Source organism: Papio anubis, chromosome 6 (genome assembly GCF_008728515.1).
Source record: "Papio anubis isolate 15944 chromosome 6, Panubis1.0, whole genome shotgun sequence".
NCBI classification, from domain to species: domain Eukaryota; kingdom Metazoa; phylum Chordata; class Mammalia; order Primates; family Cercopithecidae; genus Papio; species Papio anubis.
Window position 1 is genome coordinate 125926871 of NC_044981.1, and position 15825 is coordinate 125942695.

The window sequence follows — 15825 nt, forward strand, 5'->3', positions numbered from 1 at the left end:
TTTGGAACTTATATTTAAAAGTGAAGCAGAGCATGAAAGTTTAGAAAATTTGCCGCCTAACCATGAGGTAGAAAAGAAAAACCTATTTCCTGGGGGAAAATTCAAACCTGCTGCAGAAATTTGCATAAGTAACAACGAGCCCAGTGTTAATAGCCAAAACAATGGGGAAAACGTCTCCAGGGCATGTCAGAGATCTTTGCAGCAGCCCCTCCCATCACAGGCCTAGTGGCATAGGAGGGAAAAACGGTTTTGTGGGCCTCAGTGGCCCTGCTGCTCTGTGCAGCCTCAAGATATGCTGTCCTGTATCCAGCTGCTTTAGCTCCAGTCATGGCTAAAAAGAACCAAGGTACAGCTAGAGCCATTGTTTCTGAGAGTGCAAGCCCTAAACCTTGGCAGCTTCTATGTGGTGTTGGGTCTGTGGGCGCACAGAAGACAAGAGTTTAGAAGATAAGAGTTTAACCTCTACCTAGATTTCAGAGGATGTATGGAAACACCTGAATGTCCAGGCAGAAGTCTGCTGCAGGGGTGGAGCCCTCATGGAGAACCTCTGCTAGGGCAGTATAGAAGGAAAATGTGGGGTTGAAGCCCCCACACAGAGTCCCTACTGGGGCACTGCCTACTGGAGCTGTGAGGAGACAGCCACTGTCCCCCAGGCCCCAGAAAGGTAGATTCACTGACAGCTTGTATTGTACACCTGGAAAAGCCACAGGCACTCAATGCCAGCCAGTGAAAGCAGCCATGAGGACTGCACCCTTCAGAGCCACAAGGGTAGAGCTGCCCAAGGCCATGGGAGCCCACCCCTTGGATGTGAGATATGGAGTCAAAGGAGATCATTTCAAAGCTTTAAGATTTAATAACTGCCCTGCTGGGTTTCAGACTTGCATGGGGCCTATGGCCCCTTTGTTTTGGCCAACTTCTCCCATTTGAAACATTTAGCCAATGCCTATAGCCCCACTGTATCTTAGAAGTAACTAACTTGTTTTTTATTGTATAGGCTCATAGACAAAAGGGACTTGCCTTGTGTCAGATGAGACTTTGGACTTGGACTTTTGGGTTAATGCTGGAATAAGTTAAGACTTTGGGGGACTGTTGGAAAGTCATGATTGGTTTTGAAATGTGAAAAGGACATGAGCTTTGGGAGGGGCCAGGAGTGGAATGATAGTTTGGCTCTGTATCCCGACCCAAATCTCATCTTGAATTGTAATCCCCATGTGTCAAGGGAGGAACCTGGTAGGAAGTGATCAGATCACGGGAGCAGTTTCCCCCACGCTGTTCTTGTGATAGTGAGGAGTTCTCAAAAGATCTGACGGTTTTAAAAGTGGCAGTTTCCCCTACTTTCTCTCTCTCTCTCTCTCTCTCCTGCTGCCTCGTGAAGAAGGTCATCTGCTTCCCCTTCACCTTCTGCCATAATGTTAACTTTCCTGAGGCCTTCCCATTCATGCAGAACTGAGAGTCAATCAAACCTCTTTGCTTTATAAATTACCCACTCTCAGGTATTTCTTTATAACAATGTGAAAACAGACTAATACAGTACCTATCATTATTGACTTCTCAACTTCTATCATTATCAAAAAGCAAATAATTGATTCATTTTTTAAAATAAACAAGATTTTAACTCTTAAAATGTATAAGCAAATACATTTCCTCCATAACAGAATACTAATAGTTGCATACTTAGGTCAAAAATAAGTTTTTATAAGCAATGCTCAAAAACCTCAATGGATCAAATATGTTATAAAAATTCAGCAAATTGATAAACCTTGCTATTTGACAATGAAAACAAATTTTAACTTTTTTAAACTGTGATAAGCAAACTCATTAGTTTGAAAATTAGAAATTAATATATTACATTGATTTATGTCATCTTTAAAGTCACTTTAACTCACTCTCAGTAGCACAGTGTTTTAAGTCAGAAAGCAGTGAAATAAAATTGTCGATTCACTCTTATTTTTCTATTCTCACTGAATTTTTTAAATTTTTTATTATATATTCAGCAGCATTAGAATAAGCAAAGCCAAAGGCATTTTATGGGACTCAAAAGACACAATGACCTCTGTAGACACCAGTTAAACAATACACAGAACAATTTGATTCCTACTTCGATGCTAAGTTTAGCAACCATTCACACAGATAATGTCCACGTTTTTCTTTCTTTTCATTTCACCAAGACCTTCATTCCTCAAAGCCTAAAATACATCTAAATCTTGGATTTCTCTTTTTTGCTTCATCTGACAACTTGAACATTGACTGTTGGACACACAGCCATCAAGTGATAAAATGGGTAACTGGAAAAGTTCTAACTTGTTTTGTATTTTTCAAACCCTATTAAAATAAGAGCAAATAATAATACTAGCTCATATTTATTCAATGCTGGTTCTAGTTCAAGCACTCACAGCAACCCTGTGATACAGACTACTAATAAACTTAGTTTGCAAATAAAAACACTCAAGTTTAGGAAAAACATGTGACATATGCAAGGTCTCATAACAGGTAACTTACAAAGCTGGGATTTGAATCCCAGATTGACTAAAACCATGCCATACATCTTTATTATATAATCTCTTCCATAGAAGAAAATGAGCCATTAGTTGCTGTTCCATTTCACAACATAGTTTCCCTGAACACACTGGTGGAAAAACAAACAAACAAACAAACAGAAATTGGCTATGTTCATTCATTTATCAACTTTTTTTAATAAATTTTTTTTTAAGACAGAGTCTCACTCTGTTGTCCAGGATGGAGTACAGTGGCACAATCTCAGCTCACTGCAACCACCACCTCCCAGGCTCAAGTGATTCTCATGCCTCAGTCACCAAATAGCTGGGACTACAGGTGTGCACTACTACACCCAGCTAATTTTTGTATTCTTAGTAGAGGTGGGGTTTCACCATGTTGGCCAGGCTGGTCTCAAACTCCTGGCCTTAAGCAATCTGCCAACCTCGACCTTCCAAAGTATTAGGATTACAGGCATGACTACCGCACTCAGCCTCATTTATTAATTTATTCAACAAATATTTACAAGCTCCTTAAAACTCTCATTTGAGCTCAAATCCTTTTAAGTATTTTTGAGTATTTTGCATGTGCAATGGACTGAATATGTCCCCACAAAACTCACAAGTTGAAATCTTAACCCCCTACAATGTAATGGTATTAGGAGGTACGGCCTCTGGGGGGTAATTAAGTCATGAATGTAGAGCCCTCATGAATGGGATTAGTGCCCTTATAAAAGGGATTTCCAAAACCTCTCTCATCCGCTTTCCATCACCTGCAGATACAATGAAAAGATAGTAGTAGTCTTTGACCTGAAAAAGGACTCTCATCAGAACCCAACCATGTGGGCACCCTGACCTTGGACTTCCAACCTCCAGAACAGTAAGAAATAAATTTCTGTTCTTTATAAGGCACCCAGTCTATAATACTTTGTTACAGCAGCCTGAGTAGACTGAGGCAGAAATTGGTGCCAATAATTAGGGGTGCTGCTGTAACAAATACCTAAAAAGGTTATCTTCATTTATTTTTCACATAACCAAGCAAAATATGTGAAACAGTAAACTCTGACTGTTGAAGCCACTTGTTTTCTATTACACTAACATTCAAGGCATCCTGATACAAACGTTTACCAAAAATTGCATTTGAAAAGAAAACAAAGGCTAACTAGAATAGTAGCATACAAAACAAATTTAAAAAGTTAAAAAACAGAAGTGTATCTTCGGTTCAATAGATCAGTTGCAAAATTATAGAATGATGTAAAACTGGTTTAACAGCAGTTCAAATAATAAAAGAGGTAAGTGTGTTACTAGTAGACTCAAAGTAACCTAACACTAAGACATGGCTGAGAACAATGTATAGCCACTTTAGGTAATATTATTAGAACTAGGGGCTCAAGACTATGGTGGTAAAATCTTATAAAGCTTAGCCCTTCATCACATTTCTGGAATAAATTAGATATATATTGAAAGGGGCACTGAAAAACAGTGCCCCTTTCTAAGGCACTGTTTCAAAGGATTATCAAAGGAGGCTACCAGGAGGATGAAAGATGTAAAGATCATGTCATCTGAGGACAGGGCAATGAAATGACAAGTGTACAGTCTGGAAGAGAGCACAGTGGCTATTTTCAAGAGGTTTCCTGGACAAAAGGGGCTGGACTCGGTCTTACCACTTCAGAGAAAGGCACTAAGAGCAGCAGTTGGTTGCTATAGAAGGTAGATTTGGGCTTACAAGAAGCAGTTTCTTAATCATCAGAACAACCTAAAAATCAAATAAGTTATCTCAAGAGAAAGTGAAATTTACTTTCACTGAGATGAAGACTGAGTGACCATCCATCCAGGACATCCTAGAACTGTATTTCCCAGAAAGTAGCTGCACAAGAGATGATTTTAACTGGTACATACATTTATTTTATTCATTACTTATTTATCTTAATATACATTAAAAACAAATAAATGTACATACTAAAGTAGCCATCAACCCCATTGTTTCATGAATATTACTGTTGTAGGATAAATGAAGCAACAACTTTAGTTGATTGAAAGAAAAACATTAAGTCAATATACTGAATTTAACTTACGTAGCAATATTATTTTATGATGTTAGTTATCACCCTTCAATTTATATAGGTAATAAAAGGCACCAAAGATTTAAGAAAAAGAAAAAAAAACTTCTAAAAAGAAAAGTATTTTTTAAAAAAGAAAGAAGGAAAAGAAAAACATTAAATTAATTATAATACAAATGATAAAAGAATAAAAAATGTCAAAAATCACAAAAACTAGCCTGGGCAACGTAGCGAAACTCCATCTCTACAAAAAAAAAAAAAACCCACACACATACACACACACACACACACAAATTGACTGGGCACGGTGGCTCACGCCTATAATCCCAGCACTTTGGGAGGCCAAGGCAGGTGGATCACGTTAGCCCAGGAGCTCAAGACCAGCCTAGCCAACATGGTGAAACCTGTCTCTACTAAAAATACAAAAATTAGCAGAGAATGGTGGTGCACATCTGTAATCCCAGCTACTCGGGTGGCTAAGACATGAGAATGGCTTGAGTCCAGAAGGTGGAGGTTGCAGTAAGCCAAGATTGCACTAGCCTGGGCAACAGAGTGAGGCCCTGACACACATACACACACACACACACACACACAAAATTCACATAGGTTCCACAAAAGTATCTGAATTTTGGACATACTGCTCTGTAGAGATTCGTGCACTGATCATCCTGAAACTAAAACTTCTCCTTTACCAAAATTGTCTTAGTACTCAGTAATTCCCTGAAAACATGATAATTTACAACTACATTTATTCAAATAGCTATCACAATTAAAATAGAAACTAAAATTTTTCATTATTTCAGTAACAATCTTAGAAATCTTGATTGTCAATAGCTATAGCTATAAAACATCTGGATCCCTCACATAACTAATCTTTACCACAAAAGACTGATATTCCTGCATCTAATAAGCATTTATTGAGGGCGTTCTCGGGCCAGGCACTGTGGTGGACAAAAATTTGAAAGTAGATTAGCAAGTTTTTATTCGAAGGATGTACTGCTACCTTAAGGAAAATCTTAAAACATTTAAGGTAAAAACACAAAAAGAGGATGTCTTCATTATTATGTTCACTGAAAATATACATGTATGTTAGTACAACTGAAGCCCAAACTATTTTCTATGCTATACATACACACACACAAATTCTAGACACATGAACTAGATTTAGATATAAAATCCCTTCAGTAAGTTCTGCCTTATACTCAGTATTTTATGCTCTTGCTCCAATATACTCTGAAACACCTCGAGAATCTCACTGAAGCCCCAAAGGCAATCTTATGACGTCTCTGTGAAAAGTCCACCTACCTCTACCTTAAGGCACCGTGTGGCAAGCACATTCTTAGAGCACAAAGAAAGTGATGGGCCTCTCAGGAGGAAATGGTGCCAGAGTACACTGCTGGAGGCGTTTCTTCTGCCTAATGAGAAGACTGACCTTTTCTTTTCTTTCCCAGCTCCTTAGGCCAAAGGTACTTTATGTTTGAATAATCAAATAATAAGTGACATCTAATATGTATACGAAATGCTAAAGTTTAAACTTGTCCCCTGAAGATATTTCTCCATGTGTACATCCCCAAATGGATTTCAACCAAAGTCGAAGAAAGAAAAATAATCAGCTCGGAACGATTCCCCTCCTACCTCCTGAGTGTGTTCTTTATAGACTTGCAGTGGCCCCGCAGCTTTGGCAGTGTCCCAGAGCTGCAGCGAGCCATCGCCACTACAGGTGATGAGGACATGTTCATTGTTCTCACTCCAGGTCACATCAAACAAACCATCATTCCAGTCAAAGCTACGCTAGGAAAAAACAAAAAAACACAACACTTACATAGGCAGCTACACAACAACAACAAAAAATAACAATTATAATTATGGTTTTTTTCTTACAATTTATCACATATTTTAACACGTATATCTCATGTAATCTTCACAACTATGGGAGTTAAGAGAGCAGGTACTTGACAAATATGGTAACAGATTCAGAAAGGTTAAAAAAACAGTCCAGTGGAACGTAACAGTCCGAAAATGTAATGCTACACAATATACTACTCCATATTTTTTTATGTTTAAGTTTTATAATTTACGAGTGGACACTAAGAGACAGGCTTCAGATTTGTTTTGTTTCTTATTTAAGAGAAAAAGTCTTGTTCTGTCACCCAGGCTGGAGTGTAGTGGCCCAATCACAGCTCACTGCAGCCCTGAACTGGACTCAAGCAATCCTCCCACCTCAGCCTCCCAAGTAGCTGGGACGACAGGTGTGCCCCACCACGGCATAGCTAATCTTTAAAAAAAAATTTTTAGGCCGGGCCCAGTGGCTCATACACATAACACCAGCTCTTTGGGAGACCAAGGCAGGCAGATCACCGGAGGTCAGGAGTTCAAGACTAGCCTGGCCAAAATGCTGAAACCCTGTCTCTACTAAAAAATACAAAAATTAGCTGGGCATGGTGGCGGGCACCTATAATCCCAGCTACTCGGGAGGCTGAGGCAGGAGAATCACTTGAACCCAGGAGGCTGAAAGACTGCAATAAGCCAAGATTGCGCCACTGTACTCTAGCCTGGGTGACAGAGCCAGACTGTGCATAAAAAAAAATTTCTAGGCCGGGCGCGGTGGCTCAAGCCTGTAATCCCAGCACTTTGGGAGGCCGAGACGGGCGGATCACGAGGTCAGGAGATCGAGACCATCCTGGCTAACAGGGTGAAACCCCGTCTCTATTAAGAAATACAAAAAAAAACTAGCCGGGCGAGGTGGCGGGCGCCTGTAGTCCCAGCTACTCGGGAGGCTGAGGCCGGAGAATGGCGTGAACCCGGGAGGCGGAGCTTGCAGTGAGCTGAGATCCGGCCAATGCACTCCAGCCTGGGCAACAGAGCGAGACTCCATCTCAAAAAAAAAAAAAAAAAAAAATTTCTAAATTTCTTTTAGAGACGGGGTGCCCCTAACATAGTGGGGGACCCTATGCCCACGAGGCTGGTCTTGAACTCCTGGCCTCAAGTGATCCTTCTACCTCAGACTTGGGAATAGCTGGGACTATGGGTGTGCACCACCACAACCAGCTAAAAATAAGCTTCATCCTATGCAAACGCCAAGGTTCCTTTTATATTGTATATTAAAACATTAACCAAAGAGTCAAAACCTAACTCTATTAAGGCTTTAATAGCAACAGTAAATACCTTTAATAATTTCAGCCCCCTTACCTTCTAAAAAGCCTTAGCCCAGACTCATCTGGATCCAGTATTAGTAGGGTTCCACAGCCTAAAGAGAAAAAAAATCAAGGTCATCCCTTTGAACCTGCCAGGGTAACATCAAAAGTCAGGGAGTTATCAAGTAATTGGTACCTGATTTTAATACCATAAATTTCTCCCCAGAGTTTTTCGGACCTTAAATACCAAACAGTCAGGTGATCAATTTCTCCCCAAAGTTTTTGGGACATGAATACCAAATGTGTTCTCTATTTCTGTTTTTCCATATTGTACTTCAGTTACTAAATATTCAACTTCCCATTGCACCTAAGATTGGAATCCAGACATGGGCCTAACAAAGGGGTGAAATACTTAAGGGCCTACTCTGTAGCCAGACAAGGCACCAGAGACACAAACCTTCCAAGTTGGTGTTATCATCCCTACTGACAGATGAGAAACCTCTGGCTTACAGACCCCAGGGACTGCACTCCTCACCAGTAAATCTAAAATACATCTAACACAGGATTTTAAAGCAAAATATGAATGCGGAGATACCTGGTGGGATTTACCACATAACTGGTGGTAATACACTGCTGAAAACAGTATTAATATGTTACCCGTCAAAGATTATTTTACCAAAGGGCCATTGTATTTTAAAAGTTATATTTACTTTCATAGAGACCAAGGGGGAATATCTCTTCTATTTAAACATGACTGAATGTTTTTTTAAATACCAATTCCTTTTAAAGAGTTTTTGCATAAGATTTTAAGTAGTATTTACAGGCCAGTCACAGTGGCTCACGCCTGTAATCCTAGCACTTTGGAAGTCCAAGGCAGGAGGATCGCTTGCACCCAGTTCAGAAGAAGCCTGGGCAACACAGTGATACCGTCTCTACAAAAATAAAAAATCAAAAATTAGCCAGGTGTGGTGGTACGTGCCTGTGGTCCCAGCTACTGGGGAGGTTGAGACAGGAGGATCATTTGAGCCCAGGAGGTTGAGGCTACAGTGAGCCGTGACTGCACCACTCTACTGAACCTAGGCAACAGAGTGTGACCCTGTCTCTAAAAAGAAAAAGAAAAAAAGGAAACTACTACCATTATAGACTCATGAGTCTTCAATCCAACTGGTGGGCCATGTAAATCTGAATGTGCCAAGCACTAAGAGCTAATAAAGAAAATAAATCAAGTATTTCTCTGAGTTTTAGAAGTAACATTTTTTTTCTGCTGTAGGACAAAACAAAAAATACAACAGACCACTGACATTATAAAATGAGTTGTTGCATCTCCCTTCAGTGCCTATAATAGCTAGGACATGAATTAAGGCAAAAGCGAGAATGAACCCATGCCTTTTCATCTAGTCCACGGAGAGGGATGATTAACTTTTTTTTCTTTTTTCTTTTTTTTTTGAGAGACAGTTTTGCTCTTGTTGCCCAGGCTGTAGTGCAAAGACGCGATCTCGGCTCACCGCAACCTCCACCTCCTGGGTTCAAACTATTCTCTGGCCTCAGCCTCCCGAGTAGCTGGGATTACACGCATGCGCCACCACGCCTAGCTAATGTTGTATTTTTAGTAGAGGCGGGGTTTCTCCATGTTGGTCGAGCTGGTCTGGAACTCCTGAACTCAGGTGATCCGCCTGCCTCGGCCTCCCAAAGTGCTGGGATTACAGACGTGAGCCACCTCACCGCGCCTGGCCTTTTTTCTTTTAAGACGGTGTCGCAGTCTGTCACCCAGGCTGGAGTGGAGTGATGTGATCTCAGCTCACTGAGCTGGGGCACAGCGATGTGATCTCAGTTCACTGTAGCCTCAACATCCCGGGCTCAAGCGGTCCTCCTGCCTCAGCCTCCCGAGCAGCTGTAACTACAGGCTGAGCCAATGCGCCCCGCTGGAGACAATTAACTGTAGTCTGTAACAGCTACTTGCTAAAGTATGCATTCCTCGTGAGACAACTACAGGTGAGAACTGAACTTAATATATTTCATGGTGTCACCGGTTGGACTCCAGGCGTCCATTCAGGAGCATCCTTCTTAGGACGGCCAGCCCGCAGGTCGTGGCTCAGTGCTCGAATGCAGACTGGGAAATGTGGGCCAACTCGCGAGCCCTGGGGCGGTTCTGGCTCAGACCGTCTTTCCCGTACAGCTGTGTGGAGCGGACCGCTCCGAGGTACCGCGCAGGCTACCCCGGCTCTCCGCACGGGGACGTGTGCCTGGGCGTGTGACAGGTGGCAGAGGCAGCCGGTCTCAAAGAACAAGGACACGGGCTACCAGGCTACACCTATATGCACTTACACACAACTGAAGAGGATCGACTCCCGCTTCAGACCAACTCCTCGCGCTCCGCAAAGTGAGAGGCGCCGACCAGCGCCTCTTCTGCCCCCTGGCGCGGACCCGCGGAACCGTCTGCGCTCAGAGGGGCTTTCCCTCGAGCGCGAGGAGCTAGAGCCCGGCTGGCCCCCGCCTCCGCCTCCGCCCCCCAGCCCCGGCTGCGCGCCCCCGCCCCGGCTGCGCGGCCCCGCCTCACCCGCGATGCCGTAGTGCTGCGCGGTGGCGCAGGCCAGGCGGCCCGGCAGGTACGGGGAGAACTCGGCGGCGTAGCCGTGGCGTCCCGGCACCCGCAGCGTCCGCGCCGGTCCGCCGCACACCGCACTCATCCCGCCCGCCGCCCCCGGCCCTCGCCGCCCCTGCCGCGGAAGTCGTTCCGAGTCGGAGGCGCACTGGCGCGATTAGAGAGACCAGGAAGACCGGGCGGAAGTGCGGGCCCCGTGCCCTGTATTCGATATTCTGATTGGTCCGCACAGGAAATGGACTCCGACGGAGACCATTTTTGTTTTGGGTGAAACCAAACTGAATTGCGCCTGCTGCAAAGATACAGATCTTTCAGGGGAGTAATCCAGGGTTAGGTATTATTAATAATTACGACAACTTTTGTCGTTGCATCTCAGCCTCTGCTGCGGTGCTGTTTTTTATTAATTTCATTGAGCGTTTGGAAGACTGGCATCAGGAACTTTTCCTGATGATTACAAAGTGAGACAAGTTACAGCCGACTCTGAAACCACGCAGCGCGTCCAAAATTGCGTGCTGCTTGCCCAAGGAAACTGGAAGCAATGATAACTTAAGTCCGTGAAGTCAGTGCGGTCTTTAGGAATAACAGCGTGGGCTGGTGGGCTACTTTCACACTATAACTGGAAAAGATGAGACACCGACTCCAAACCAACTCTCCATACTTGGCAAGTGAGAAAGAGGAGCTGGCCAGTTCTAATGAAGCTAAGAAAAAAAGCAGCACATCGTCATAAACAACTTTTTAAAAAAAGTATTACTACATATGTATATATTGTATGGTAATAAGTGCTCAGATTCTGGTGCTCACTCATTATTCTTTCATTGCCAGGCATGTACTATGTGGAGAATGACCAAATATAACTTATCTGCCAAACCAAGATACTTTTGGAGTAAAGAGGGTCTAATTATTAAGCCGGGTCAACAGGCACAAACCAAGTCATATGATCACCTTAACCATATACCAAGCACAGTATTAGGCATTTGGGATTCAGAATAATAGGATATGGTCCATGGCCTCAAGAGACTAGAGAAGAAGACTAAAAGAGAAGTCATGTAATTAGTTAAGTGTAATCAAAATACTGTAGAGGCTAGGAGAAATATAGGTGGGGTATTTTTAAAAGGTGATTGTCAGTGCCAGAGGTATGGGAATTGCAGGAAAGGCTGCAGAAGAGAGATAGTCTTTATGGTGATTGCACACAGATGAGTAGGTTTTCTTTAAGTAGACAAGAAGATGGAGATATCTGTAGGAGCAGGAATAACATGAGCAACCCAGGAGATCTCAACCAGCATGATCCATAGGGGATCATGGCTGCCAGGACTCAGCCTGGCCAGATGGAAGGGATACGGTGAAAAGAATATTGGGTGGACTTAAGTCAAAAGAATATACGGTGAAAAGAGTGTTGTACTGGGGCTAGATCATGAAGAATCTTATATACCATACTAAGAGAATTGGATTTCTACTGTAAACAGTGAAAAAGAGTGGAAGGTTTCTAATGTGAGAAATTAAATGACCAAGGTTTTATTTTAAAAAGTCCTGCAACACTAATATGGAGGATGGAGTTTGGAGATGGGGAGGCCAGTCAAAAGACTAGCAGGCTGGGTGCGGTGGCTCACACCTGTAATCCAAGCACGCTAGGAGGCCGAGGCAGGTGGATCACTTGAGGATCCAGACCAGCGTGGCCTCAATTATTTTGGATTTTTATCATATGTAGTCACTGGAATGTATGCTGCATGAGGGCAGAAATTTTTGCTTGTTACGTTCGCTGGTGTATCCCAAGGACCTGGTATTTAAGCATTCGGGAAATGTTGAGTAAATCCAGCCTAATACAGTGCCTAAATGATCACTGTTTTTTGTAATACTATGAAAAGTAACCTGGAAACATTCTGGAGTTTATTGAAATGCTAAATAGGCGTTAATAAAATATCAAACTAAGCAAACATGAAGCAGCTGGGACCTTGGCAAAGCGTTGTATGTGAAGAGTTATCCAATCTAAGCTAAAAGTAGTGTGGTCTCTCTGGGAGGGACACAGGCTGGTTCCAGCTGGGGTAAAGGGGTAAACTATTTACAGTGACCTTGGACATACACACACACACAAACTGAGCTGTTATCTGCTCCTTACCTAACCATACATGATTATAGCATTGTAAAATATTTCATCCCACCTGTGAAGCTTTCTAAAATACAAACAACTAAACATGTAAAAAATAAACCATACTCTTAAGCTAGATTTTGAGCATCTTGAAGTAATGTCCAAGTGTAATTTGTTTGTGTCTCCAGTACCTCATGTGCTGGAGGTACATGTTTGACAACTTGAGCTGAACTGGAAAATTAAGGAAAAGGAACATGAAATGCTCCTTAGATTCTCCTTGTTCCCTGCCCTTGCTCCACACCGCTTCCTCCACCTATACTTTACCAAGTGGAGTCCAAGTTTGCTAGGGATATGGATAGAATTGGAGTTAACAATTGCCTAGAAGGGCCAGGCATGGTGGCTCATGCCTGTAATCCCAACACTTTGGGAGGCGGAGGCGGGCAGAACACTTGAGGTATGGAGTTTGAGACCAGCCTGGCCAACATGGTGAAACCCTGTCTCTACTAAAAATACAAAAATTAGCCAGGCATGGTGGTGGGCACCTGTAATCCCAGCTACTCTGGAGGAGGCTGAGGCAGGAGAATCACTTGAACCCTAGAGGCAGAGGTTGCCATGAACTGAGATCACACCACTGCACTTCAGCCTGGGCGACAGAGTGAGACTCCATCTCAAAAAAAACAAAAACAAAAACAAAAACACACACTAAAAAACAACTCTCTTTGTTGTCTACCACCTGTTTTTGTCATCGTTTAGGAGTACTTGGTATTTCCCAACTGAGACAGAAACTGGTTTTTTATAAACATTCACTACACCTCAGAGTTGTGTAATTTCTAAACTTGTCCAACTCTGTGGAAGACTTTCTAACTCTGTGGAAGGCCTAATAGTGTAGGTGGACATGGCTCGATGTCAGGTTTCTATAAGGATCTACAATTATATTTAGATTGTTTTGTTTTCTAACTGCTATGGTGACCTCATACTTAACTGCAAATATTTACCAACCCACATCATTTTTAAAGCTAGTTTATCTTTCCCATGGAGAGAGACCGGAAGTAAAATAATTGAAATACGTGGTCTTTCCACCCAGGTGAATCATTATCCTAGGTAAATCGGCAACTTGTTATATTTAAGGCTGCATGTGGTAGTTATGTGAAATAATTCCAAGAAAGGATGGATAATTTCATTGTTCCTTTTAGCTCTGCACAGCATTGTGCTGGGTAACTAGTAAGCCTTTAATCAACGTTTGCCAGAGGATTAATGTAATCATCATCCGAGAACTTTAAGCACTATCTTCAAATATATGATGGGTACTTGGACTGATGCACTTTAGAGACAACTTAAAGCTCTGAGAGGCTACAATTATGGGCTAATTGTCTACATTGCTCATTTTATATCATTCATCACTTATTATTTTAGTTATACTTTCTTGTTAAAAATTTTAGAATCTGTGGTAATGTAAAATGGTGCAGCTGATATGGAAGATAGGATAGCAATTGCCTAAAAAATTAAACATAGAATTACCATATAATCTTGCAATTCCACTCTTGGGTATATATCTAAAAGAAACGCAGGAATTCAAACAGATATTTGTACACTCCTGTTTGCAGCAGTATTACTCATAATAGCCAAAAGGTAAAAGCAACCCAAGTGTCCACTGGCAGATGCTATGGTCTGAAAGTTTCTGTCCCCCCAAAATTCATATGTTGAAATTTAATCACCAATGTGATGTCTTAAGACGTGGGGCATTTGAGAAGCAATTAGGTCATGAATGAGATGATTGCCTTTGTAAAAGAGGCTGCAGAGAGAGACCTCTTACCCCTTCCACCACGTGAGGACACAGCAGGAAGTGAACATCTATGAACCAGAAAGTAGGACCTCACCAGACATCAAACCTGCTGCTGATGGCTTGATTGTGGATTTTCCAGCCTCTAAAACAGTGATAAATATATTTCTGTTGTTTATAAGGTACCAAGTTTATGACAGCTTGTTATAGAAGCCTGAACCAACTAAGACAATAAGTGAATACATAAAGAGAATGTAGCATTTGCATACAATGGAATATTATTCTTCCCTAAAGAGGAGGGATATTCTTACATGGATGAACTTTGAAGACATTATGCTAAGTGAAATAAACCAGGCACAAAAGGACAAATATCATATGATTCCATTTATATGAGGTACATAGAGTAGTCAAATTGATACAGACAAAATAGAATGGTGGTTATCAGGGGCAAGGGGAAGTGGGGAATGGAGAGTTATTGGGTGATAGACATGGAGTTTCAGTTTAGGAAGATGAAGTTCTGGAAATAGATGGCGGTGATTGTATAACAATGTGCGTGTACTCAACATCACTGAAGTGTCTGCTTAAAAATGGTTAAAATGGTAAATTGTATGGTATGTATATTTTACTACAATCAAATTGGAATCTTAAGTAGAGTATTGGTTTAGGACATACATTTACTGCACTTCTATGTAAAAGGAGAGAAAAATATATGAGCGATTGGTATAATCTGATCATAGTAGAAAATGCATTTAGTCTTTCCTTCTTTTTCTGGAAAGACAGCAATTAAGAGCATGGTGTTTAGAGTCAGAGACCTGGGATTGAACCCAGGCCTTATGCTTTTTAGCTTGTGTGATGGAAAGCGTGTAACATCTATTTATCTACTTTCAGCTCTTGGATAGGATTAATATTTTAGGTGATGCTGCGCATGTACTGACAGCTCCTTGACTCCCCACATGGCTGGATAGACAGGTGCCTCTTCTGCAGGCTCAACTCAACAAAACAACATGAGGTGTGATATATTGGCTCTTTCAAATCCCTATCCTGATAACATCTCCCTCAAAGGGTTGTTGTAAGGATTAAATGGGGCAGGTATCATGTGTAACTGTAAGCCCTTAATTGGCAGAGGCTATTATTTGAGTTGTGTGCATTCTAACTTGGATCAAGTATTAAAGTTACTTCTTCATGGCAGGAAATTAAACCGTCTAGTTCCCATTTCACTCTTTTTTTTTTTTTTTTTTTTGAGATGGAGTCTCACTCTGTCACCCAGGCTGGATTGCAGTGGCATGATCTTGGCTCACTGCAACCTCCATCCCACAAGTTCAAGTGATTCTCCTGCCTCAGCCTCCTGAGTAGCTGAGATCACAGGCATGTGCCACCATGCCCAGCTAATTTTTGTATTTTTAGTAGAGATGGAGTTTCACCATGTTGGCCAAGCTGGTCTCAAACTCCTGACCTCAAACAATCTGCCTGCCTTGATCTCCTAAAGTTCTGGGATTACAGATGTGAGCCACTGTGCCTGGCCCCATTTCACTCTTGATTCTCTCTCTTAACCTCTTTTACTATCACCAAGAAATAATGATTTCTCAATGCTGTTAGTACTTTCCTAATGTTTTGGCTCATATACTTCCTAAAAGAATTGATAATCATGATGAAACACATCTATGTTTTAAGTTG

General features: G+C 41.9%; 1 protein-coding gene across 3 annotated transcripts in view; it reads right to left on the reverse strand.

Annotated features, from left to right (window-relative positions):
• PEX7 (peroxisomal biogenesis factor 7) overlaps positions 1 to 10849 on the reverse strand; it is a 93258-nt gene extending 82409 nt beyond the window's left edge. The window contains exons 1-3 of one of the 3 annotated variants that reach the window (XR_001902133.3): positions 10244 to 10849; positions 7742 to 7799; positions 6188 to 6338 (exon numbers count right to left, since the gene is read on the reverse strand). Coding sequence is in view for 2 of the 3 variants with exons in the window: in XM_009206011.4 (XP_009204275.1) it covers positions 6188 to 6338; positions 7742 to 7799; positions 10244 to 10373 (339 nt within the window). In the remaining variant the exon portion in view is untranslated. The remainder of the gene's footprint in view (positions 1 to 6187; positions 6339 to 7741; positions 7800 to 10243) is intronic. The other 2 variants (XM_009206011.4, XM_003898124.5) reach the window with 2 other exon arrangements.
• Between the last annotated feature and the right edge of the window lie 4976 nt (positions 10850 to 15825).